Source organism: Erpetoichthys calabaricus, chromosome 2 (genome assembly GCF_900747795.2).
Source record: "Erpetoichthys calabaricus chromosome 2, fErpCal1.3, whole genome shotgun sequence".
NCBI lineage: Eukaryota > Metazoa > Chordata > Cladistia > Polypteriformes > Polypteridae > Erpetoichthys > Erpetoichthys calabaricus.
The window spans coordinates 63220722-63248499 of NC_041395.2; the positions used below are offsets into that span (position 1 = coordinate 63220722).

The 27778-nt window shown below is 35.8% G+C and overlaps 1 protein-coding gene across 1 annotated transcript in view; it reads right to left on the minus strand.

Annotated features, from left to right (window-relative positions):
• prmt3 (protein arginine methyltransferase 3) overlaps nucleotides 1-27778 on the minus strand; it is a 309295-nt gene that overhangs the window by 90098 nt on the left and 191419 nt on the right. Inside the window, exons 12-13 of the mRNA XM_028793849.2 lie at nucleotides 15324-15511; nucleotides 4210-4296 (exon numbers count right to left, since the gene is read on the minus strand). Of these exons, the coding sequence (XP_028649682.1) occupies nucleotides 4210-4296; nucleotides 15324-15511 (275 nt within the window). The remainder of the gene's footprint in view (nucleotides 1-4209; nucleotides 4297-15323; nucleotides 15512-27778) is intronic.

Genomic DNA, 27778 nt, shown 5'->3' on the forward strand with positions numbered 1-27778 from the left:
AACTTCTCCCAGCTCATGCCTTGATTGATTATCTGGGAGTGAAGTGGAGTTTTAGAGTGGAAATAATAGATCGTTATTTGGAACACACGCATTTCATGTGTGTTCTGTTTCTATAGTAATCTGTGTAAACACATTGTTAAAACAGAAACTTTTTCATATTTTAGTAATAAATGTTACAAAATGTAGGCATAAACTATAGAATGTGTAAAGCCTGAGTTCCAAAGATCAAATAAACACTTTCACAAAAGGTTCAAGGGTGGTACAACAGTTTCCGTGGCGTAGCGCGGTAAGATTTGCTTCTCAGAACGCAGCAGCTTTGCTGTGCCTCACAGACCTGAGTTCGATTCCCCGCTGGGGATAAAGTGTCACTTTTTTTTTTTCTTTTTAACCTCAAACCGACATAAAATTTATAAATTGGTATGCACTGTCAGTTAATAAGATTGTTATATTTTCATGTGGGATGCTTCTTTAAAAATATTTTTTAACAATTGAGACTGCAACTAACATGAACAACTGTCCTTATAACTGTTATTTTTAAGATGCATAACACACAGACAGACAGAGCACTGCGTAATAGACAGACAGGCAGAGAAGTCACTAGATATATAAATAAACAGGGAAGGCACATGTACTGAAAGAAAAAAAAGATCAACATGTGCGTTGTTCCTACTGCACTGAATAAGCTCACGCGCTCCAAACCCCCCCCCCCCCCCCCCCAAGAAATGACTCTCTAAGAAACAGCACAAGTACAGACACAAACCAAGTGTAATCAGGAGTCCCTGTTCGATCCCCTATCACTCTTATATTTGCCGTTTTCAGTATTAAGCTGATCTTTTTGTTAATATTATACAGTACACACATGCACTTGGTGTATTGGCAAACGTGTTTTCTTATTTTTTTCTTTACGCAATGGCTTTTTTCTGACCACTCTTCCATAAAGTCCCGCAATGTGGATTGTACTTAAAGTGGTCCCATGGACAGATACTCTCGTCTCTGCTGTAGATCTATGCAGCTGTTTCAGTGATGTCCTTGGTGTCTTTGTTTCATCTCTGATTAATGCCCTAATTGCCCGGTCTGTGAGTTTTGGTGGGCGGCCTTCTGTTGTCAGGACTGTAGTGGTGCCATATTCTTTCCATTTTGTTATATTGGATTTAATGGTTCTCTAAGGGATATTCAAAGTTTGAGATTTTTTTTTTATAACATAACCCTGAACTATACTTCTCCACAAGTTTGTCTCTGACCCATTTGGAGTGCTCCTTGGTCTTCATGTTACTTGCTTGGTGATATTGCAGGGGCCTTTCAGAACAAATAAATTTATAAAGACATCATGTGACTCTTTGATTGCATACAGATGGATCCTAATCAATTAATTATGTGACTTCTGAAGTTAAACTAGATCTTATTTAGCAGTTTCATAGCAAAGGGGATGAATACATATACACCCACAACTTTTTCAGTTTTTACTCGTTTATTAATATATATACACAACCTATTTTATTTTCATTCCACTTCAACAATTTGGACTATATTGTTAAATCCATCCATTGTCCAACCCGCTGAATCCGAACACAGGGTCATGGGGGTCTGGTGGAGCCAATCCCAGCCAACACAGGGCACAAGGCAGGAACCAATCCCAGGTAGGGTGCCAACCCACCGCAGGACACACACAAACACATCCACACACCAAGCACACACTAGGGCCAATTTAGAATTGCCAGTCCACCTAACCTGCATGTCTTTGGACTGTGGGAGGAAACTGGAGCGCCCGGAGGAAACCCACACAGGACCCGGGAAGCGAACTCGGGTCTCCTAACTGCAAGGCAGCAGCGCTACCACTGCGCCACCATGCTGCCCATATTGTTAAATCCATAATATAAAATCCAAACAAAAATCAATTTTAATTCCTGATCGTATTGCCACAAAACAGGGCAAACACTGAATACTAAGGATCAATACATTCACAAGGCACTGTATGTATAAATATATATATTGTGAAAGAAGCCCGGACACAGACAGACACTGAGAAAGCCAGATGTCCAAACACACGGTTTTATTCTTCTTTTTCTGTACAGCACACAATATCCACAAATCACCAACAAACAACTCACTGCTCAGTCCTTTTTCTTATCTCTTTTCTTCTGCCGCCTTCTGCTCCTCTCTCGCAAGCACCGTCCTCTTCCACCCGACTCCGGCTCCTCGAATGGAGTGTGGCAGCCCCTTTTATGTTGCACCCGGAAGTGCTCCAGGTGCACCCTGATGAATCTCCCTCAGCACTTCCTGGTCTGGTGGAAGTGCTGCCATCCAGGGCTCCGGGATTGTCCAGGCACCCCCTGGCAGTGGCCACAGGCCCCAACAGGGTTGAGCTTGCAAGCTCTCCATTCGTGACTCTGATGTAATCCAGGGGGGCTGCCCTGTTGTGCCCCGGGGAATATATTGCCCCTTTTCTGGTCCTTCCCTTCTCCAGGTGTCCTGGTGGGGCAAAGTCCCTGGTCGTCTGCCACAATATGTACCGTCTATGACTTATCAAATGTTAGGAACAATGTATGTGACTTTAACTATTTTAAGTGAGAAAGAATGAAAGGAGGGAGGGAAAAATACTTTAAAAATAATTTCTGGCACTAAATTACTTTCACAATGTCAGGTACTTTCTGCTGTGAATGTAAAGGTTAAAAAAATGAAAACAAAAATAAAAATATATTCAATACACATAATTTAAATAACACATTAGCTGGTTTACTTTTTCATTTGTTTGTATACTCTAGGCACATCTGTCAAGTTGCCAATAAACTTTATGTGTAGTTCAGTAGAGATAAGGCCAACTAAGGAATTGTGCAAGGTTGTATTGTTCAATGCCAAATTACGCATTTTTAAAACATACCTGGTTAGCCAACAACAAGATTCTTCTCAGTAGTAGTTGTAGTAGTAAATCTCTCTTTAAGTTTGTTAAAGAACGGTTTTATTTTCAAAAAGGATTTATCCTGTGCTAAGTGACATGTAACTTGTTGTCAACAACATGCAGACACTTGAGAAGTAAGCTGAGCCGATTTCACTTGTAATTTTCTATCTATAACGCAGTGTTGGTTGCTTTGTCACCACATACAGTATGTTGTTTGAAAACCTTCCTCCATCACTCAGGGATTATTGTGTACAGACAGATATCCGAGGATGAGATATCCTGGGGATGACAGTAAAGGGCTCAAGAAGACTCAATTCACAGGTCTAGCAACCAGATTATTTGAAACACAAAGAACAAATACTTATTCGGATATCTTGAATAATTTCAGAGCTGCTGCAGCCAAGGTTAACTTGTGCTGAAGTCCGGTTGTGACAAAAACTGAAAATATGTTTTTGTAATATATTATTTTATTTCAGTTAGCCTTTTCAGCTTCTATGATAGTTTTGTACAGTTTTAGTTTTTTTACATTGGGTATGTAAATTATTTTATTTCAGTTTATGAAAATATTTTTCATTAATAATCTCTGTTTTACTTTTATGATAAGAGCCTTGGTTACCACAACTAAAAAAAATGTTATTTCACAATTTTTATAGTAATAATGATATACACATATAAACACAAACACACACAATAAATTAATACAGGACACATAACAATGAATTAGAAACATAACATTCTAAAACCCACTTAACCCAATTCATGGTTGCTGAGGCCCATTCCATCATCATCAAAGGGCAAGATTCAGCCGTGGCCAGGGCACCCATCCTTCATAGAGCCCATATACAGAATTGGCAATCAAAACCTGGATGAGGGATTTGAACTCAGAACACTGGATATGTGAGGCAGTACACTAACCACTGTGACAACATGATACTCTGAATAAATTAATGCATTAAACAACATTTATAGTCAATGCTGACTTGCTTAATTGATTTTATTTCTGTTAATTATTGTATATACTGACACATATAGGCAGACAAACAGAATTTATAAACAATCGGAGTATAACAATATGAACATTATCCTTAGAAAAAGGTGATCCCAGTAATATAAACTTGAAGCAGCTTTCATGTTTGTTACTCTAAGTCTATAATTAGACTCAATTCAATTCCTAGTAACAGTAAAACAGGCCATTCAAGCCAATCAGTTCTCAGCAACTCTGATAATCTGTAATTAACTGTTTAAGCTGTCAATCATTAGTTTTAGCAGTTAAATGTCAGTGAAAAATAGAGTTTTAACCTCAACCTACTTACTGTGCAAAGGCACCCTCTGGTAATTTTTAAGCAAAAATCAGAAGAAAATTCCAGCTCTGGAATAGTGATTTTGTTGCAGTTGATATTCTGTTAACAAAGAAACATTGACAAAACATTAAAATATATAATAAATCTGAAATCATTGATCACTAGATGAAACAACAGAAACTTTACACCTTTTATTACAATAAATAGGCCAAACACTATAAATACTAAGACTGTTTCATATTCACACATTCCTGCTTGATATATAATAACTTTTTAGTCTTCACTATCTAATTTATGGCATCTATATGGGTAAAATAGTATACCATGATATTGCAAAACTATATTATATAATGCAATAACCACATATGAGAGTGTGTGTGTGTGAGTGTGGCTGTTTGTGTGTATGTGTCTACAGAGACAAGGAACAGCAACATTCTGCATATGCTCAAGATATATTGCTTTGATCTTAATAGAGATGGGAAAATTTAGGATAACCGAGAATGCAGTACAAACAATAAAATCCTATTGTGAAATTTGGAGATTTAACTAATCAGTAACACTACAAAAAGAAATTTAAGTATTATACTGTATTTTGTTGGATAACTGATGAATTAAAGAAAACCATCTCCTGCTTAAACAACTTTTTAAATATGTGCAAATTGCATTTTTATTTACTTGCATTTTAAGGCAAAAAGCTGTGCTGTGATACCTGTGTTTTTCTTCTATAGTTGTGAGGTCCAAAGTGGTATTTGAAAAACTGCTGAGATCATCAGGTTTTATTTTTTAAAGATTTGTATCACCTTATCATTTGTCTGTTATTTTGTTTTATTTTGCATGATGGGCTATTCTTGCAATTTTCTTTTTCAAAATAGGATGACTCAAAGAATAGAAATCTGTCAGACTGGAATCTACTGGGCACAGAGAGGGTGGCAGAGTAACAGACATGCAAATATAGCAGTATTCCTGGTGTCAATTTGACATGATGTCTTGAGGGGTTGGGTGGTGTTTATTTCTCAGAAGTGGTTTGGTTTGAAAGGTGCTTATATTAAAATATTTAAAGGTAACTATAAATCACTTACAGATTCAGTAGGCTCAAATGCACTTTATGTACCTATAAAATATCTTCAAAAACATGATTTAAAGATTTTTTTGAATCATTTAAAGATATCTTCATATTACTTTGTTATTACACCATTGCTATCATTTAAGGAAAATTTGGCATCCCTTTAGATTTGGTTTCTGTAATTATGCTGTACCATGTAATTACCTGTACAATCACAGAGTAACTAGGTGTCATTATCTTGTATTTACTGTATAATATTGTGTAATGCTGTATATCACAAAAATTTATTAATATCTTTAAATTTTTCAGAATATCGTTAAATCATTTAGAGATATACTGTACTGTATTTAAGTCATAATTTGGCTACCAATCCTTGAGATGGTATGCTGAGATGCCCAAACTATTGAAGGCCTTGTAGCAGAAGTCACACACTGAAGCCATAAAGATGCAGTGTTTGTATATACTGCTACTCCTTGTGCTGCGAGACATTTGCATTAATGGGTGGGCTATTATCCTAGTGCCCAGTTTGTCCACTGCATCCTAGTCAGGTTGAAATTTGTAGTTTTGTGGGCCATATGCTGTCATCTCTATCAAAAGAAAGGCAAGGCTAGCACAATATTGTAAGCAGCATTTATTTTTTTCTGTTTGTTCATTAGCCTCCTTTATCAGTTTCCCTGAATCAAATGCTGACTTGCTGGCCTAAAGAGACAGCCTAATCATGCAAAGTATTGACATTATTATTTTTGGATTTCTTTTATGGGGACAATCCGATCTTAATTGGGCATTGACATTTTATTGATTAATTATTATTTTTCAATGAAGCACATTTTGCTTAATAAAATGTGTTGTATTTGTTTCTGACTACTCCCATTGGTCCTAAAGAAGAAGTGACACAGTGGCAGAGAAAAAGCATCCACTTTGAAACAGAATACAAGACATATACCAATAGGAATGGATCAATACACAGTAATAATTTCCCATTGGGATTAATAAAGTATCTATCTATCTATCTATCTATCTATCTATCTATCTATCTATCTATCTATCTATCTATCTATCTATCTAATAAGAGATATTACAATGCTTTCAGGAAAATTAATATTTAAAGATATTTTTTAATGTCATATTTACTAGCCTACAAGTTGTAGTTACAACATATAGTGGAATATGTGCAATAATATGTACAATATTAAACATAATTATAGACAATGATCAATTAGTGATTATAATATTATTATTTTAAATGTGATTGATGCAATTGAACAAATAATACAGTTATTGTTAAAATTTAAATGATGATTCGTCAGCCATATGTTTAAGCATTTGGTATATAACCCAGGTACTTAAAAGAAAAAAACTGTGCTCTCATGTGGAACAGCTCCAGCTGAATATACGTATTACAGCTCCAGGTTACATGTACCTCTGCTGGAAATGCTTCTTGCGCATAATGTAGAAAAATATGCACCATGTTATCCATGTATTTCTTAATGGAAATATATACCAATTGCTGTCCTTTTGCTAACCACTTTCATGACATGTTGGCATTTATCACTTCATGAGGTTGAGGTCAAGGGTTCTTGGAAAGTGCACATATTGTGCTTCAAGCTTTGTAACTGCCAATAACTTACATAAGAATAAGAATTTTTCAAATCTTTTACACAATAACATTTTTTACGATTTCTTCTCACAATCCAATTTTACTTTGTAAAACTAAATCACAAAGTATCAATATATTTCTTAAGGGAAAAGGAAACAAACAACTGCAATATGTTTCATAGTTCAAAAACATTTGAGGACTATGAAGTATATCATAAAACATAAATGTATGTAAATGCTACTATAATGTATACATGTCAAAATATTGCAAATATAGTGTATCTGGATAGTATCAAGTCTCACAATAGCTTGTTAATTCTGCTATCCTACTCTCCATTTTTCATAGAAAAAACTATTGATTAAAAATTCTACTTTTATTCCTTGATATTCTTAAGTCATTTATCATAAAACAAATACTATTAAAAGATGTGAACATGCCATGAAGCTACATTTCACACACTTGAAGAAACTAAAGATTTTTTTAATGTAAAGCAATATTTCATAATGACCATTGTTCATGAAAAATTACACAGAATATGAAAAGTAGTTCAGATATTAACACAATATTCTTCTTCCAGTATTGGGAGGCGGTATGCAACAGGAAAGCATACTGTATAGCATAAAAGTATAATTCAAATTAGAGAAAAATGCCTACAGAAATTAGATATATTTTCAGTTATTCAGTAATATTTTCTACACATGTGCAAATAAGGTGACAGAGTGCTGTACTAGTACTGCTGAAGTAAAAATGGATTATTAATATCATAGGTTTGAATATGATAGGACCTACTACGTGCATATTTGAACTTTGTAAGCATGTGATGAGTAAAAGAGTTGATAGACAACCAATTGGGATCTTAAGCAAGCAGATGACACAAGAACTCAAGTGGATCGATTGCACACTGCAAAGAATAGACAAGTGGTGAGTACAAGTAAGCAAAGCTCTACACATCTGCTGATGAAAGCAAGTAAATACTTTGGCTACATTCCCAAAACAGCAGGCATAGTAAGTAGAAATAAAAGAAATATTGCTAGCAATGCAAATACAATTATGCACAACTTGCATAAAAATAGTAAGGTACAATAAAACAAATCCATAATAAGCAAAACTTAGTAGAAAAAGTGGAAAACTGCAATGATGACAACAAGCACTGGAGCCGGGAAAAATAAAGACCAGTTATTTTGGACATTGGCATATACTGTATTGTACAGTACAGGTCAAAGGATAATTTTTACAACAGCCTGAATGCAGAATGAAAGAAAAAAAAAACAAAAAAACAGAAGGGGAGAAGAAAATTGATAAGCCTAGAAGCTTCCAAATCTAACTGAAGAATGGAGACATACTTTATTTTTCATTCTGAAGTGCCATGTAGATTCTGCTCATTTTCACATACTTCAAAAGCTAATTCTTTAATATGAAAATATATATATTTCTTGTTGGCCTTGAAACGTGTAGACTTGTTTCAAATAAGCTCTTGAAATACACTTAACATACCCAAAAACCATGTAATTTGAACTTTGACCAATATTAGCTAAATGTTGCTACTCCTTTCTTTAGAGAAAGGAGCCAGCTACATGCCAGCAGCCACTATGCAATAGGTTTTGTAAATTTCATCATGTTAACATTAGGGCTTAAGAGTATTATGTAATTTATCCAACCATGTTACTTTTAATAGTATTAAAATGCTTTGGTCAAGTCAATGCATGAACTGCATTAGAAGATATTTATCAAATCTGATACTGGTAAATTCATACTGTACATGACTCATCTATCATACAAAATCCATTTAAACGGTTTAATACTATATTTATCCTCATAACATATGATTAATGCAAGCATGATGCAAATATATCAGTAAAAGGTCTGCAAAATGAGCAAACTCAATCATGTTAGAACAAAGTAGGTAAGGCCTGTTTGCACGTTTAATCTGTAACTTCACAGTTTTTTTTAGTGGGCTCTAACGTTTGCCACACAATAATGTGAAGGGCTACCCATTACAGTGGATGCATGTTAAGCTTTTCATGTGGATGAATCACTTGTAATTAAAGAGTGGCATCTTAGCTAAATACAGATACCAGGGGACACAATTACTGCAAAATTCACAATTGATGACTCTTCTCCTTGATACTGTAATTGAGATTATTAATATCAAATAATATCACTAGAGTGAAATGCATACTTTATGTTGCCAACCGCATACACTCTTCTACAGTATACAGTATACACAGAGAGTAGTAGGAACTCAATTTTCCAGTTTTCTAAGCTAATATACTAGGCATGCTAGCAAGGAGTACTTAAATGGTAACAGGGAAAAAAAAGAGTTAGAAGCCGAAAAATAAGTCTAAACCTTGTAGACAATCAACACTGTAACCAAATTCAAAATAAGTGACAACACTGTGGTTAAAAAAAAAAAAAAAAAAAAAAAAAACTATACACATATACACAAACCAAAAACTGGAAATATCAAAGAAGGAGAGTTTTTGAAAATGACAAAAGCAAGTCTGGAAAAAGTTTTGTTATCCACAAATTCAGATAAAGAAGTGTTTTGAATGACAAATTTGAACCCTTTGTATCTTTTCTGGGAAAACACAACCTCAGGGCAAACCCCGAACAACATGGGTCGCTGTCCTAACAACAGGAGACAGAAAACAGTGGTATCCATAAACATACAAAATGGCAGCACAACTGGATCAAACAATATCAGAACTATTCAAGTATGCCACAATTCAAAAACTGATTTCAGAATCTGATTCCTGGTCTAGAAAAAGGATAGCAAGCATAAAAATGCCTTTCATTGTTAATGTGAAATTATAAAATATTGGAGTTGTTGAAATATTAAACATTTAGCATTTAAAACAATAGTTTTTATATTGTTTACAATAAAGATACAATGCACAATACTAAAAATGTTTGACACTGTTTTATTTAATAAACAAAATTACTGATATTCAGTATCAAAGGACAGAATAAAATATTTAATGACTGTAATGTATGATTAAGAAGTTAATGCAAGCACAACCTGATAGTTCTGTTGTACAAGCAATATTAATATACAGCAAGCTCAATAAGTATTTAGATGGTAACACATTGTTAGTTGCTGCTGATATTGTGTCAATAATGTGCTACACCACACATACAACAATCATTACATCAAAAATAGAACACCACTGTTTAAATACTTTTCAAGTTCACCTATATGCTTATACTGTATTTGACCATTATCAGGCAATGAGGGGTTACCTATGCAAGACAGAAATATTGAATCTTTATACACACAAAGATATGTATGGTATTAAGGTTTAGCGTAAATCTCAAAGCACAATCTATATGATTAAAGCTCTGAAGTGTAGGCAAGTCGCTGATATCAACAGCATTCACTACATTTGCCCCGTTATGTATAATCATGCAAACATGCTGCTTCCCATTCAAACCCTAGATGGCCAGTGCAGCTTTCAGTACTTCAGCATTCACATTCACATTCTTGGCTAAAGTCTGCTCTTTGCAAGCACCCATTTTTAAAGGTAAATCCATTATAAATCTAATGAATCATTACACTTAGACATGTTTTCTGAGTTCTTCTTAACACTAGAATTACTGGAGCCTACGAAAAAACTCGTAGATCCGTCCCACCTTAAATCGCTTCACACCTCTCCATCAGTGTCTTTTGTCCTGTAAATGTGTCGATAAGCAGCAAGCAGCCTACTATCACAGCCCCCCACCGCCGCACAGTTTTCTCAGCTCAAGTCTGTTTACCTGCGTGTCAGTTGCTTAGAGTTGTATAGAGTGAGAAGTCAAGCAAAATGACACCTTTTATAAATACTTTATCGTTATTTGGAACACATGCATTTCATGTTTATGTAAACACATCGTTAAAACAGAAATGTTTTTCATGTTTTAGTAATAATTGACAAAATGTAGACATGAAGTGTATAATGTGTGAAGTCTTAAGTCCAAATATCAAATAAACACTTTCACAAAAGGTACAAATATAACAGAACAAGTGCTCTTCTATATTTGTACCTTTTGTTTACTCAGCTGCAGTTGCATAACATTCTACTTGTTTCATATCCATTCCAATTTCTGTCTTCACTTGGAATAAAGTAAAGGCAGCTATGACGGTCTGGTTTGGCTCCAGTACCCCATCACAACTTTCATCTGGAACTGTTGATAACATGGCCAGGATGACTATGAAATGAGGACCTGTAACCAACAAGAGTTGGGTTGTGCTTTTATAAAAAAAAAACGTCAAACAAAATGGGTTTAAATGACCAAAGTGCAAACAGTGCAGTGCTTCAATAAATAACATAATAAATACTTCCATAAAAATAACTGCTCATCCATGACAGTAAAAGTCAATCAATAAATAAATCCATGAATAAAAAACAGACTAAAATCATACAGATCTTGGGTTCCTTTCTCTCTCTCCCCACATCCACCAAATATTTCACTCTCTGTCTTCCCAGCTCACCCCATTCAGGCCTTGCAATCAACGGAGAAGGGTCTAGCTACGGTACCACCTTCTAGCCTCGGTTGATGTCTGCTGTGGTGCTTATTGCCGGCCCCTCATCTTCCATCACACTCTTTTGCTGATCCCATGGAGCAGTTTCCTGATCAGCCACACTACCTCAGAATGGATCAACAGAGCACAATCCACTCCTGGAACATCGATTACTCAGTCCCTCACTGGTTCACTTACCTGGCCTTGTTTTCGATGGCCTGCTCCATATAGATATGCATTGCAGTAAACAAGTAATTAACAGCTGTCTTTTTTTACTGACCTAATGTAAGTAAGGGACTTGATGTTGCTTGTTTAGCTTTAATGAATATACTTGAATTTTAGATGTTTGAATAAATGTTTTGAGTGCAGGGCTCTAACAGTTTCTTCAGTTTTTTTCATCTACATCACTGCTAATGAAATCAACATAATTTCATATTACGGACGATGCTCTTCAATTTGGTAGTAAAATGTCAAACAAAAAAGTGTCAGCGGATCCATGTTCAATATTACTTAATTACTTACACCACTCAATTTTTCTGGAGGCTGCCAAAAACAGAAGTGAAAGGAATTCATACTTTTTAAAAGATCCAACTCCTAAAAATGTACTCAGCACAGTATAGTCATATGATACAAGTCCCTCAGGTTCACTAATGCACTCTTGCATAGTGGATGTATCTGTGATTGGTCACAACATACATATTTTCTTTAGAGGTTTGTAGCAGGGAAATTTTGATCTTTGACAGAGCATAGCTACTAAATGGACTGTAGTAAATGGCCTTTTTCATTATTAGTATATTGTGGTGGCTATAAATGTAATTGCGATTAATATACAATTAATTGTGTAGCCCTAACAGTCACTCTCAAAAAGGGTTGTGTAATAGGTCATTGAGGCTAGTAAAGTGGGTTACTTAAATATATGGCTTCAGATCTAAGGAACTTTTAAAAATTAGAACAATTAGAATTTAATACTAGATGGCAAAAGAAACTGAACAACTCATCTTTAAATCATGACAATATTATTATGAATAATGAGAAATGGCTAATAATATTTTAGCTCAACAAATTCCCAAGCAGGGCACTCACAATACAATAACAGAAATTACCAAGAGATAAAATAATGGACCATAAAATATATAACTTGCACATTCAAGGAATAATATACTGTTAGTGTGCTTTTTCCAGTGGACTCTCTAGCACACCAAACTAGACTGGACATCTATGTGTTCACTTAATCAAAACAGTTTATATATTTACAGATAAACATCAAAGTAAATATAAACATCTTTTTCAACATAATGTTTTTAATGACATGGAAAAAATCAAGATGTTAAAAGATGATCTAACCTCCACCTCACCTTAGCAAGTAGAATCAATACTGTCAAGACAAACATCTTTCCTAAACTTCTCTATCCATTTCATTGCCCTATATATAACAAAAGATCATTCTTTAAGAAACTAGAATTAATTATAACCTCATTCATCTAGAATTCTAGTTGTCCATGCACTCAAAATGCGACTCTACAAAGACCCAAAGTAGAAGGAGGCATGGCACTAGATTAGGCACTAGATACATTCAAATATACACACTCTGAAGACCTGGAAGTTTGCATAAATTAATGAATTTCAGTAACATCTGTTTGAACCGAGCAGGAATTCAATTCAGGAGATGCCTCAAGCTATATTGATGATTTTATCACCTGTGAAGAGATGGGCATCAGGACTAAATTGGTTTACAGCTTGGGAAAGGAAGACATGCTGATGCTTCAAGCTGTATCCGATAACTTTACAACTTGTGAGCAGAAAGAAATGCTGTGGGACCAGAAATTGCCAAACTAGTTTACAGCTTGAAACAGGAGATTCTTAAAACATCAAAAACGTTATTCTTTGGGAAAACGAACATACTCAAACAGATTAAGAGTTTGAGCAAATTCATCCATTATATTGACAACCAGCCAATCAGGTGTATGTAACAATCATGTGTCGTGAAACCCCTGTGGAATTTTAAAATAATTATGACGGACTAAACGGGAAGATGATAAAGCAGCGACGTCAGAAGAGGGTGAGGGCGAAGTCAACAGGAGAAGACAGAGCAACATCAGGAGAGGGCACCAGTAACATGCGACCGTTTTCATCCGATTGTCAGCTAAATGATTCCATGAATATCGATTGCTAAATCTATGCCGCCCTGGGACATTCATCTTTGACATCTTTAACTTTAAGTAAGCCCTTTTCTAAAGACTATATATATTCAGACTTTGCTATCCATATTTTCTTTTATGCTTTTATCTACTGGTATTATTGCTCTTTAATAAATAACATGTTGCTTTTAAATTTCTATACTTTGTTTCATATCTGGCGGCATGGTGGCGCAGTGGGTAGCGCTGCTGCCTTGCAATTAGGAGACCCGGGTTCACTTCCCGGGTCCTCCCTGCATGGAGTTTGCATGTTCTCCCTGTGTCTGTGTGGGTTTCCTTACTGACTCTCCCTACCAAAATATTCCTCTCCACAGGCAGCCAGGTCCCAAAATTCAAAAGGCAGCCTTTCAGGCCCAACACCAGGAAAAGGGTTTAAAAAGTTAAATAATGTACATATGCATATATATATGTATATATACTGTACATACCCCTGTGTCTGCGTGGGTTTCCTCCGGGTGCTCCGGTTTCCTCCCACAGTCCAAAGACATGCCGGTTTGGTGCATTGGTGATCCAAAATTGTCCCTAGTTGTGCTTGGTGTGTGTGTGTGTGTGTGTATGTTTGCCCTGCAGTGGGCTAGCGCCCTGCCCGGGGTTTGTTTCCTGCCTTGTGCCGGCTGGGATTGGCTCCAGCAGACCCCCCGTGACCCTGTAGTTAGGATATAGCGGGTTGGATAATGGATGGATGGATGGATGTTTCATATCTAGAGTGATTGAAATAATAAGGTAAATTTCTTAGAGCACCTTGAGCAGTGAGGAAGTGCCATATGATCCAAGCTGTAAGGTTTATCAAGCTTAGGATGTAAAACTCTGTCCAATAATGAACAGTATGTTAAAGTAAAACATTCACTGGTTGATAAATAGCTTATAGCCAGGGATGTTGAGCATTTGCATGTTTGAATATATTCTTAGAGACTAAAGGTAATACATAGGTCTAAGACATTGCACGTTGTTCGTACCTAAGATAATGAAGTCTCCTGAAGTACTAGAGAAAGCAGTCTGTGCATGTGTTATTCATACGGTACTTGTGTGGGAAGTGCTGCCGGAAGAAGCTCATTAGACACCTGGACTTCTTCTGGGTGCCCTATAAAAGGAGCCAGTCACCACCACTCAATGGCCTGAGCCGGGAGGAACTTGATGAAACCTTTAAGGAGGAATGGAGGCGGAAGGACTGGTAGCAAAAGGGACTGTGGTGTGTTCTGTGAGCCTTGTGTGTTGGTGATTTGTGCACTGTATAAATAAACCATGTTCTGTGTGGACTAAAACCGGTGTCCTGCCTGTCTGAGTCAGGGTTAGGGCGGCTGCACGCACCTGGGCTTCACGGTGTACAACTTTTCTTTCATTGTTTGAAAGTGCCTTTTGCATTATGGTTACACTTTCCAAAATGAGAAATACTAGTATAAAACTTGGTCACTATGACTGAAAAATGAAAAAAATATTTATCTTGTTAACATCTATTCATCTCACCAATTTAGGAGTCTCCCAAGATATCTAGCCAATATTTCAAGGACAAAAAAAAGGGACCAGTCTTGAAATACAGAAGGTAAACAATAAAGGTCAATATTAAATCTGCTGACTTAAATAAACATTTGAAATAAACAAATAACTTAAACAAACATTTGCACGATAAAATTAGGATGTGATTATCTTTTTTTTGACTGACAGCAATTAAGGGTGAAATTGAGCAAAAAATAACCACCAATTTAAATAGTAAAATAAACACACACACATACACAAAACTTTTATATACTGAAAAAAAAAAAAGGTCTTACTTACACAGATAATGCAAGTGTCTGAAATTAGACTCTCGGGATTTAACACCTCTACCACAGCCTCAGTGATTACAGCTTTCTTTATGCAGGTCATCTGAAATCCATACACATCATCCCAGAAAGCTATCCTGCCGTCGTGTTTCTGCTTATCGCAAACTGCAGCTAGGGTGATGTTGCACAGGTCAGGGTATACTGAAAAGTTCAAAAACAGAGGCAGTTTATCTTCTTTGACAGAAAATGAAGGCAATTCTTTAAAAGTGTCTTGGGTTTTAAAAGGTAGGTACTGTGTATTACATTCAACATTTCTAGCACTTTGTAAAAGAGAATGTTAGAAACAAGTACTGAAAAAGTCCTGAAAATAATTCAAGCATATTTGCACATGAAACAAATAACAGCGGTAAAAGTGTAACTGTTTAATTGGGATGTCTGGCCTTCTCATATTAGTAAAATATTGCTAACATTTAAGATAATTTCCAAGGAGCCAACAGAAATAAATAAAGTAAGTAAGTCAAAGACTAAAATAGTAAAATCGCTTCATCATAGCAAAAAAAAAAAAAAATCTGCACCACCAATTTACTTAAATGGAAAGTGTCATTGTGATAGTTTAAAAAGCCTTTAAAAAATAATGAAATAAAAAAGACAACAGACTACATCACAGACTGAGATCTCCAATGACATCAAGCACTTAGCCTTGGCAAATCATTTGCCTTCCAAATAGCAAAGCCACCGGAAAGCTCAGTTCCAAAATCTAAAATCAAAGAGCCAGACCTTTTCTCTTTCTTCCTGGCCAAAACCCTACAAAACAACTGTTCTCCTGAAACTAGTAGATGACTTGATTTGAATTACTTTTTAAAACGGCAACTGTTTAACTGTTGTGTAGTAAGGCACTTACAGCTTGATCTGTTAAAAATAATAATATGCTGCAGCAAAATAAAGAATGGGTCCTTTGTTTTGTGCAAGCAACTGACTCCTCTGTCTATAGTATACTTCTCACACTTTGAATTCCTAGACCTTTTAAGTATACATTTGTGACATTAATGCTCTCTCATCCCCGATCTCAGATCATAAGGATATACTCAGGCTCAATCTTCCTCTATTTCCTCTGTGTTTTTTGAGTTGAAAGTTTAATACAATGCTACTAGAAGACAATGATTTTTGAACAGTTTATAACTAAGCTAAAGGAGTTCTTGCAGCTTAAGCAAGATTCAGTCTCTGACTGTGCTATTCTGTGGGATACTGTAAAGGGCTGAATAACCAGTAATTACATTTGTTTTGTATCCTATAAAAATCCATCAAGACCTGGTAAAACAGATGAGTGTGAAGCTAAATTAAAATGTTTAGAACCAGTTCCACTCAAACATACTTAATCCCCATTAAAACACAAATATCAGCTGTAAGAAAAGAGTTGAGTGCTTTATTATTTTAATGTGCAGAATTTTAAATTCACAGTATGTGTATATCTATGTAAAAAATGAATAATTTACAGCAAACTCTGTTCTTAAGACCCACAATGGCACAATAACTAATGACCCAGAAGCAATTAACACAGAGTTTGTAACTTTATACCCACCCAAGGAAAATGCTGCTCCCCATAAACTTCACAATTTCCTGTCTAAACTGAATCTTCCTCGCTTAACCCCAATGAAAATCGCCTCATTATGCACCCCGTTCTTTTGAAGGAGTTGAAAGATATCACCGAATTAGTAAAAAAAATTAAATAAACAAAGTAGTAGGACTAGAAAGTTTGCCACCAGAGTACAGATTATCTTTTTGAGTGCAATTTTCTCCTGGTTAATCTGGTGTGCTTAAGAAGGCAGTATTAGACAGACAACCCAGACTTCACATTCATATGGCTGTAATTTCTTTACTTTTAAAGCAGAGCTAGGGTTCAAAAACCTTCTATTAAGTATAGATATTCAATGCTAAATTCTAAAGGTTTAGCAAGAAAGCTGGAAACTGTAATGACTCAATAACCACACCCAGGTTTCATGTGCAGATTGGTACATACTGTATATATTACATAGTTCATCTGGAATCTTCTCTGAAGCAGCTTTCCTGTCATTAGATTTAAAATAACGAAAAAGCATTTGATCAGGTGTATTGGGATTATCTGTGGACTATTTTAGATTCTATGGAATTCAAAACCCCTTTTCTTACAGATTTCACAATGTGTATCTCCTTTCCTATTAAGAAGTGATTTAGGTAAGGCTGCTTATTTATTTTAGTTAATGAATTGGAGCCACTATCTCATATGTAAGAGTCAACCACATTTATAAAGGTTTTCAGAAATGTTCCCATTATTAAAACATCAGAACATTTTTTATGAGAACCAGATATTCAGACCAATAAAGCTCACCTGTCCTATAAATTCAATTTCTCCAAAATAACATTGAGTTGAGTTTTGTAGGTCCCCAAAGCCCTACTCTTCAACACACAATTTTGTAATTCTTTCCACAAGATTCTGGTTCTCTGGGCAAGATTTAATGTTAAAGATTTAACATTTAATTTGACGTTAGTGTCTCTGATACACTTGACCATTCCCTTACTACTAAAATATTAAAAGACTCTGTCTGGGTCACCTTTAATTTTTTTAGCTGTATTACTCTTCAAAAGCCTTTCAGCTTTCCTACTATCCTTTTAAATCTTTGCTGATATAAGCCCTATTGTTAGCACTGGTGTTTTTAGTCTTGTATGCCTTATACATTTATCTATTACAGACTCTTTTTTAAATTCTTACTGCTTCCAAATTTTGGAATGAACTTGAAATCTGTTCTACTGCTCCTCAGCAACTCCACACTTAAAAGCATATGCCAATTAATCTTCTTTAGGCTTTTCTGCATCTACTCACAATTGTATTAATGTCTCTCTATTATAATAAAAAAATCTTGGGACGAGACGAGACTAATCCTGCAACGAGACGTGACATTTTGAAGAGACTTTTTGGAAGGAAATCCATCGAGATGGAGACTTTTACCATGAGATTCTTTCAAGTCATGCCCTACTTACAACTATTTTGAAACAAGACCAGGTGCATTCTGCCAAATAACCTGGACAGACACTAATCCATTAAAGGGCTTACTTATGAACACACACACACACACTTACACTTACGAAGATCCAGTTTAGAATCACCTATTCATCTAAATATGGCAGCGAGAAACAATGAAGTCAAATGAATTAACACGAAAATTGTTGATCGGTTACACGGCAAACTGATTAAATGCGTATCAATAGACTATGCTGAAACAGTTAGTGGTGATTGTGCGTAAGATGAAAACATCAATTTACAATATCCCATAGAATATCTACAAGCATTAACACCATCCGGTCTTCCACCAGCTGAATTACTGTTGAAAGGATGTATTGTAATGTTATTACATAATTTATGTATGAGTGACGGACTATGCAATGGAACAAGATTAGTAGTATTAAAAATTGGTCGAACAACTCTAACATGTAAAATTTTAACAGGCGACAAGAAAAGTAATGTAGTACATATTCCACGTGTAACATTAGACACAAAAGTAGATCTTGATATGCCATTCGTATTAAAACGTTTACAGTTTCCCATGAGAATAGCTTTTGCTATGACAATTAAGGAATCACAGGGACAAACATTCAAAAAAGTCGGTTTATTTATTAGAGAGAAAGAAAAGATATTCACTTACGGGCAGTTATACATTGCGTTGTCACAATGTAAATCCAAACACGGAATCAAAATTAAATGCGATCTTGAAGAAAAGGTAATTCCAAATATTGTTTTGACTGAAGTTTTAAAGTAAAAGTGAAAATAATGCATATATAACAATTCCCATGAAAATAATCTCTTTAAATTGTATATCCGGTTAACCAAACCCGGGGGTTGGCAAGCGAAGTGAGCAGGGGGTGGAGCCCCCAAGTTTACTAGATTGTAATGTTTTAAATTGCATCTACCCACTGAATTCTACCCTGATTATTACACAATACTAAATCTTCAGGCTTTCCTCACTCTCTATATGCAGATTATATTCTTTTATTCTTAGCAAATGCTGAAGCTGACCTACAGCAGATCTTGAAGAAGATCAACTGAACCACGTCTGTACTGCTCCTGCTCAGAATAATCCTCAGTTTATCTAACGTCTCAATTACTGTATATTTCAGTAGCTTCTCATTTTAGGTATCCTCTGTCTATCTCACATTCACGCATTGTAGTGAGTATACATGGAATATTGGCAGATGTTAAAAAGCACTTACATTGTTGGTCTTTCATGAATTGTATAACCCCAGCTCAAAAAGCAGTCATTGAAATTAGTATTTCCCACAATAGAAATTTTGTGAGTTCAGGGGACACACCACCAATTACTAGACCTTGCTCAGATCACTTCTACCCAAATTAACCTGGAACAGGAAGAAACCAAGACTAAAACACAATCTGACTGTAAATCCCTGGGACAGAGCCAACCTAGCTTTATCAAATACTAGCAAAATACCCGCGCTTCGCAGCGGAGAAGTAGTGTGTTAAAGAGGTTATGTAAACATATATATACATAAACATATATACTTATATATACATATCTACATATACACATATCTACATATACACATCCACATATATATACACATACATATACACACATATATATATATATATATATATATATATATATACACACACACACACAGACACATATATATACATATACATATTTACATATCTACATACATACACATATCTATATATATATATATATATATATATATATATATCTATATCTCTATCTATATATATATCTCTATCTATCTATCTATATATATATATCTCTATCTATCTATTTATCTATATATATATATATATATATATATATATACAGTATATCTCTATCTATCTATCTATATATATACAGTATATCTCTATCTATCTATCTATCGTCAGTTCAGCACTCCGGTTGTAATATGACCAAGCTGTGCAAGCTTACTGTTAAGAATGCAACGTATAGTTGTACAGGAGAAAAGCAATCTTGCCTCAAATCAATGGCAACCTTTTGTAGGTCTATGAACTTAATTTAAACTTTAGGTTTACACGGTGCTCTGTTTCCATAGTAACTGCACTCATGAATATATCTGTATGTGTCAGTCGCTGAAATCCCCGCGCTTGGCACCGGCGAAGTACTGCTTTTAAATTTTTATTAAGAAGAAAAGAAAACCTTTTTAAATTGAGGTAAAATATACCACTAACAATTTGTTAAGGATCTGTTTTTTGTGAAACTGACTTCACACAGCCTCTCCGCTGTTTTATAAACGAACGTCATATAAGGTCTTCCTTTTTCGTTGCTTCGCCAACGGAAGCAGCCTTTTTATTTAATCCTGTTTTTACGATTGTTCTGTTTGTATACCAGTTTGTCAGTTCAGCACTCCAGTTGTAATATGACCAAGCCGTGCAAGCACACTCTTGAGAATGCAACGTATAGTTGTACAGGAGAAAAGCAATCTTGCCTGAAATCAATGGCAACCTTTTGTAGGTCTATGAACTTAATTTAAACTTTAGGTTTACACGGTGCTTTCTTTCCGAAGTACCTGCACTCATGAATATGTCTGTATGCGTCAGTCGCTCAAATCCCTGTGGTTCGCACCGGCGAAGTTCTGCTTTTAAATTTTTATTAAGAAGAAAAGAAAACCTTTTAAAATTGAGGTAAAATATACCAATAACAGTTTGTTAAGGATCTGTTTTTTTGTGAAGCTGCCTTCACTCGAGTGATCACTTCGAGCTTTAAGCCTGAGAAATCACCCTGTAAATGCACACGTTTAATTGCACATCTGTTAATATGTATGCTTACACAGTATTAAAAGACACTCAACAATTAACGTCATTTACCTTCGTTCCCGCGTTTGACTCGTGCTGTAAATCTCTTCCTTGTTTTCACTTCACGTGATTACGTAGGAGGCGTAATACGTGATGACGCGATACGTGACTCCGCCTCCTCCATTAGAGTATATGGACAAAAAAGAGGTTCCAGTTATGACCATTACGTGTAGAATTTCGAAATGAAACCTGCCTAACTTTTGTAAGTAAGCTGTAAGGAATGAGCCTGCCAAATTTCAGCCTTCTACCTACATGGGAAGTTGGACAATTAGTGATTAGAGTCAGTCAGTCAGTGAGGGCTTTGCCTTTTATTAGTATAGATGGAGCTTTATATTTGGGCATTTTTCTTACACTTTATTCAATTTTGGTGTAATGCCTCCTTTCAGGCTTTTTGGTTTGCAAATGAAGCATCTTTGCTCTCATGTAGTGTCCTTCATGAGATGTCTTTTTTTTTTTTACTTTTAATGATAAATCTTGTGGAATCCAGTTAGTACTAATTATACTTTAAACACTGCAGACTTGGCAGAGTAGAAAGGATGATCGGTTGCAATCTGTAGTCTTCAATTTATTACAATCTGAACTTGGTAACTAGAAACCAACTAGAATACCCATTCTGGTTGAACATTGAAATTTATATGTGGTATTATTTAATTGAAGAGGTTGTGTATAGCTGTGCAAATTGCAGGATGATAAACACATACTGTATTTATATATATATATATATATATATATATATATATATATATATAATTCACTAAGTCCATGGCAAGCAAGACGCATGCAAGACATGGCAAGCAAGACGCACGCAAGACAGAGCCACACCCGCCAACTCACAGAGCCCCGCCCACCAACTCTAAAACCATGGGATACACATGACAGAGCCCTGCCCGCCAACTCTAACCCTCCTCCTGAGTCCACCTTTGCTTTCGAGGCACGTAGTACCTCACCAAACACTGCCTCAGTCGCTTTCGTCTCTGCTACAGTCCACATGCACCTGAGCCACGTTGACTTTTCATTGTTCTTTTCAATTCCAACTGCTTTTCTATATATAATCCACCAAGTTGCCCGACCATGGGATACGCACGCACGCAAGACAGAGCCCCGCCCGCCAACTCTAACCCTCCTCCCCGAGGCATGCGCACTTCCTGCTCATGTGCCCGCCCCCAACTCCTCGCCTGAGTCGCTTTCATCTGTGTAGGCGCGCGAGAGAGACACACACACAAGCGCGCGAGAGAGAAACACACACAGGCGCACGAGAGAGACACACACACACACACAGGTGCGCAAGAGAGAGCCACAGCCACACACACACACACACACACACACGTGCGCGAGAGCGCCACACACACACAGGTGCGCGCGAGAGACACATACACACACAGGCGAGCAAGAGAGACACATACACACACAGGCGCGCAAGAGAGAGACACACACAGGCCTGCGAGAGAGACACACACACAGGCGCGCGCGAGAGAGAGAGACACACACACACAGGTGCGAGAGAGAGAGACACACACACACACACAGGCGCGCGCGAGAGAGAAACACACACACACACACAGGCGCGCGCGAGAGAGACACACACACACAGGCGCGAGAGAGAGAGAGACACACACACGCGAGAGAGAGAGAGAGAGACACACACCCGCGAGAGAGAGGGGGGGGGGAGGGGGGGAACTGGCTGGACACATAAGGCAGAGAAGGCAGTTAAAGAATGCACCAGGCTTGATTTTGTTTTCACTTCTGTTTACAACGATTGGTTCGTAGCGTGCATTGTTGCAATGTTACTTTTCTTGGTGGTTTATTAAATTACGGATTTTTCAAATGTTCATTTTTTCCCATTAAAAAAGTGCTTTTAGTGAGCGGTTTGTAGCGCTATAGCGTGAACTCTTGCAGTGTTAAGTTTTCTCTGTTGTTCAAGGTTTTCTCAGTGTTATTCAATGTTTTTACATTTAGTTTACTATTACGCTGTGCATTCTATGGTGTAATTAACTATATTTGTGCTTAAAAAGTTTAAAAAGTATATATTTACATACAGTTCGTACGGTCTGGAATGGATTAATTGTATTTACATACAATCCTATGGGGGAAATTACTTCAGTTCACGACCAAAACGGGTTTCAACCAGAGAATTGCAACGAATTATAATCATGAACAGAGGTTACACTGTACTGGAGTATAAAACTATCGCAGCTCCTAACTCACAAACTGTCCTTATTCCCCGGATATCCCTGATTCAAGTTTGCCTTTTACTTTTACACGCAGACAATTTCCTGTTAGATTGGCCTTTGCAATGACAATTAATAAGGCACAGGGACAAACTTTCAAAACGATATGCCTGTATCTGCCAAAACCAGTTTTCAGTCACGGACAACTGTATGTTGCTCTCTCCAGAGTTCCATCTTTTCATTCACTCACAGTCGTATCCTCAAACCCAGCCCATTTGATCAACTGTGTCGTTCAGGAAGTGTACACCCATCAATAAATAATTATGTGGTGTATGCTATGTCACGGGTTGGCTAGTATAATATAATATCCCTTTTCTTCTTTTTTTCCCTGTATTTATATACGTTATATATGTATTTGATGTTCCATTAAATGCTTAACTCTGTTTTGTTTCATTCTGTGGGCATTGGGCTAGTCTCCTCTTTATTTATGTTATTTTGTCAATCCAGTTCCAAAGATTTACGTAGTCCCCATATCCCATGTCAAGTGTTCAATTATATAATAAAAAAATCCTAACTACTAATATACACATTGTCACTAACTAATTAAAATCTAAGAAAATATACTTCAGCTAGTAATGCAGAAGAGCAAAGGCTGAAAACAAGTGAATTGAATTTAAGTGAGGCTTGTGCAGCTGAAAGTACAGAGGAACACATGCCATCCTCGCGTGACTTAAACGCATTCTCCAAGATATACTACTAACACATCTCCTTAATGTATACTATTTGTATTAACGCATATAGATGACTGTTCAATAAGTTGTTGTTTACAGGATTTATCTAACAATGCTACAATTCTAGCAAAGCTTAAAAGGAGTTTGTATACGAAGCACCATTAATACCAGTATATGTCAGTGGAGTTTTTTAAAAGGAAAGAGAGTTTAACCTGAGAAAACATGGATAAGATATACACTTTAGTGTACAAGAAATGTGTTAACTCTTAAAGGGTCATTTTTGATATTATTTTGTATTGCAAAATCAAAACTAATTTTACAATAGTAGAATATTTTATAATTCCTTGCAGGCAGGAATGCATGCCGAACAATGTTTCAAAGAGATTGAAAACAATGCAATAGTACAATTAATGGTGAGTGAAGATATTTATCAGCAACTTAAATTAATTAAATTAAAACGTCAAAAGATTTATGCTCATCAGTTACATGAGTGGACAGACATTGCTGAGAGGTGCTTTAACTTATCTATAGTATATGTTAGATATGAAGACTGGCATGAAAAGTTCTGAACTGCTTTGAATTAAAAAAGTTATACTCTGGCAAAGGCATACTTTCAGCATTGTCTGAGTACTTCTTAAGTGCTGATTTAAAAGACTGCATTTCAGTTTATACTGATGTCCAGCCGATATGTTTGGTAAACTTACAGGATTAGTCACATAAATGAAAAAGTGGCGGCACACCAAAAAAGTTCACATTGCATGATACACCAGGAAATGTTACCAAGTAAAAGTAGAAGTGCTGAGTTGAATTCCCCAATTTGCTATTATTTGAGTACACATCTGCCTGTTGTTACAAGTGATAGTAGAACATAACCGAATTGCAAATGGAACAGAAGAATTCTAAGCAGAATAAAGCTTGGCACAGGGGCTTGCTGGGTTCTCATAACTCCATTCTTGACAGCATCTGGGAGCAGACAAGTGAACATGAAATGTATTCTTATCTCAAGAAAAAAGTTCCAAGAATGTGGGATAAAATAATTATTTGTAGTTTCCTACAAGGATGCATCATAAACACAGGTGGCATGTTTTCTGAAATCGAAACCTTTGCCGTTTTAAAACGGATGTTATTTGTTTTAACGCTTTTGCATTCACCTATGTTCCCTTTTTCCCCATTGTAAGCTGCAAGAACAGATGAGGTATTTTTAAAATTTATATAAAAAAAATGCTTTACTTTAGAAAATAATTTTGTATGGAAAATTCATATATACCATGATTGTGAAGAAATAACTTTGACTTGAAAATTGCCAAACTTATCCTTTAAGGTTACATTGCTGCACCTCAACATCTCACAGGATGGATTCCTCGGTGAGTGGTTTCTTCCGGTTCCCTGCTGTTGTAGCTTCTTGCTTCTGCCTGCTTCCTATGCTGCTGACATTTTAAAAGCTGTCTGAGTCAAGATGTACTCTCCTAGCCCCTCTCTGTCCAATGTCATTTTCACAGAAAATATTAGTACATTTTTATGAATTAAAGATATCCAATGGTTTCTAGATGCTTCACTTTTTATGCACATGAAAAGTCCAGAAAATCATCATTTTACAAGTTTTGACTTTTCTTAAAATATAATCTTGCTATTTGCAATGGAAAGATTTTTCTTTACAATTCTGTCTTCAGCAGAAACTCCTTTGTCTACTAACATTTTCTGTTTTATGTGGTAAGGACTGGCAGCTTATATAAGTCAAAAGTTTAAGTAAAACAATAATTAAAAAAATAAATAAATAAAAAGGAAAGAGCTTACAGTTCTGTATCACTTCTTATCTAAAATAGTTCCAACAACTGGGTAATTCCATGTCAAATCATCACACTTTTGGATCTCATCATCACAGATGGAGATGTTCATGACATTATAAGTTAGCTTTCGTAACTAATTGACCAATTTTAAAATATAGCTTTTTTGGCTATTTAATTTTTAATATTATAATCACTAATAACATGGTAATTTTTCATTTTTGGGCATAGCATAATATTTACTCAAAATATAGAGCTGGAAAAGAGCTTTACAAATAATGAAAACCACTTTTGTGCAACATATATTTAGGGAGACACAGCTAATCAAAGTCATAGCCCCCCCAATAAGTTCAAACTTTGTTAGCTTAAATCTCCCTTAATATTGATCCAAGACACATGCAATTTCAGTTCCATGAGTTGCTCATATGACCAAATTAGCATGCCAAGTTTGGTTCAAATCTGTGACTATGAGGTCCAAGAGTGTGATGATTTGACATGGAGTTACTCAGTCTTTAAAAATGACAGACATTTCCCAACAGGAGGAAGTACTTAAAGTTATCATTAATACAATGTCATATTTAATATATTCATTTATAAAACATGTATAGACCCACCATGCTTAAAATTTATGTAAAGGAGAGATAGGTAGCAGTTTTATGTCATCTGGCCTTAAGGACCAGTATAGCTGGTGGAAGAAATAATGACTGACGTTAAAGTGTTTAAATAGACGTGAGGGGTTTTATATGGCTTTCATATGTACATGTACATTAAGAGGCAGTGTGAAGTGCATTCAGTTCCACTTTCCCACTGGTCACTTCACTTTTTACTAACAGAGAATCACATTTTTTGTGAAGAGTCAAACAACTATCAAAAGTGAAAAATGTACATAAGAACACTGGTGAAAATAAACTAAAAGTACATTCAAAGTAGAAATCAGGAAGCTCTTCTTAATATAAAGTGCAGTCCAACAAGACAAGCTAAATCAGAATATGGAACCAATTTAGGAAGCAATTCAAGACAGAGAAGCTTTTATCTGTTGCACCTCTACATGATAACCACCTTTTTCTACCCTCTCAAACCTACGCAGTATTTTAAACACTTAGAGAATTGTATATAGATAATGTCTTTGCATCCTATAAAAAATTACGCTTTACATTTAACTTCTCATCAACACAATTTTACCACTACTTTCAAATTAGAAACTTTCCCCAACCGAACCTGTCCAATTTTCCTCACCTCTTATTTATTTCTATTCCAGACAGCATCTCTATAATATATAAAAACATTATAAAGTCCCTTCCTTTCAAAGACCCCAGGGTACGGTGGGCAAAGTCCTTTCACTTACTATTTCAGAAAAGGAGTGGAAAGTGGCCATGCAGAGAATACACTTTAGCTCCATATGTGCAAAGCATTCAATCATTTGACTTAAAATCTTTTATTGAGCGCATTAAATTCATTTCAAATTGTCACAAATGTATGCAGAGTAAGATTCAATCTGTGGATATTGTAATCTAGCTACAGCCTCACTGATCCACATGTTTTGGGTGTGTATCAAATTAACATCATTTTGGACAAAAGTCTTTGAATGCCTCTCAGATAGCCTTGGTATCACAATCACTCCACAATAACTGTTTTAAGTCAGTGGGTAACTGATTTTCTATGCTACTTCGTCTTCTCACTTGGAAGATCTGTTCAAAACTGTTTTCAAATATGGCAGAATCTAATCAATAACATCTTAGTAACAACAAGCATTTATATCAGGGAAAAGAATATTCTTCTTTCTTTGCTGCTTTTAAAGATTCATTCTGGTTGTTGGTTCTCCTCTTAGTCTTGGGTGGGGGTTGAACTTTAGTTTTTTAAGTTTGACTTGATTACATGGAATGTTATTTGCATCAAATAAAAAGATATTTTAAAGAAAAATATAAAAGACAAGCTAA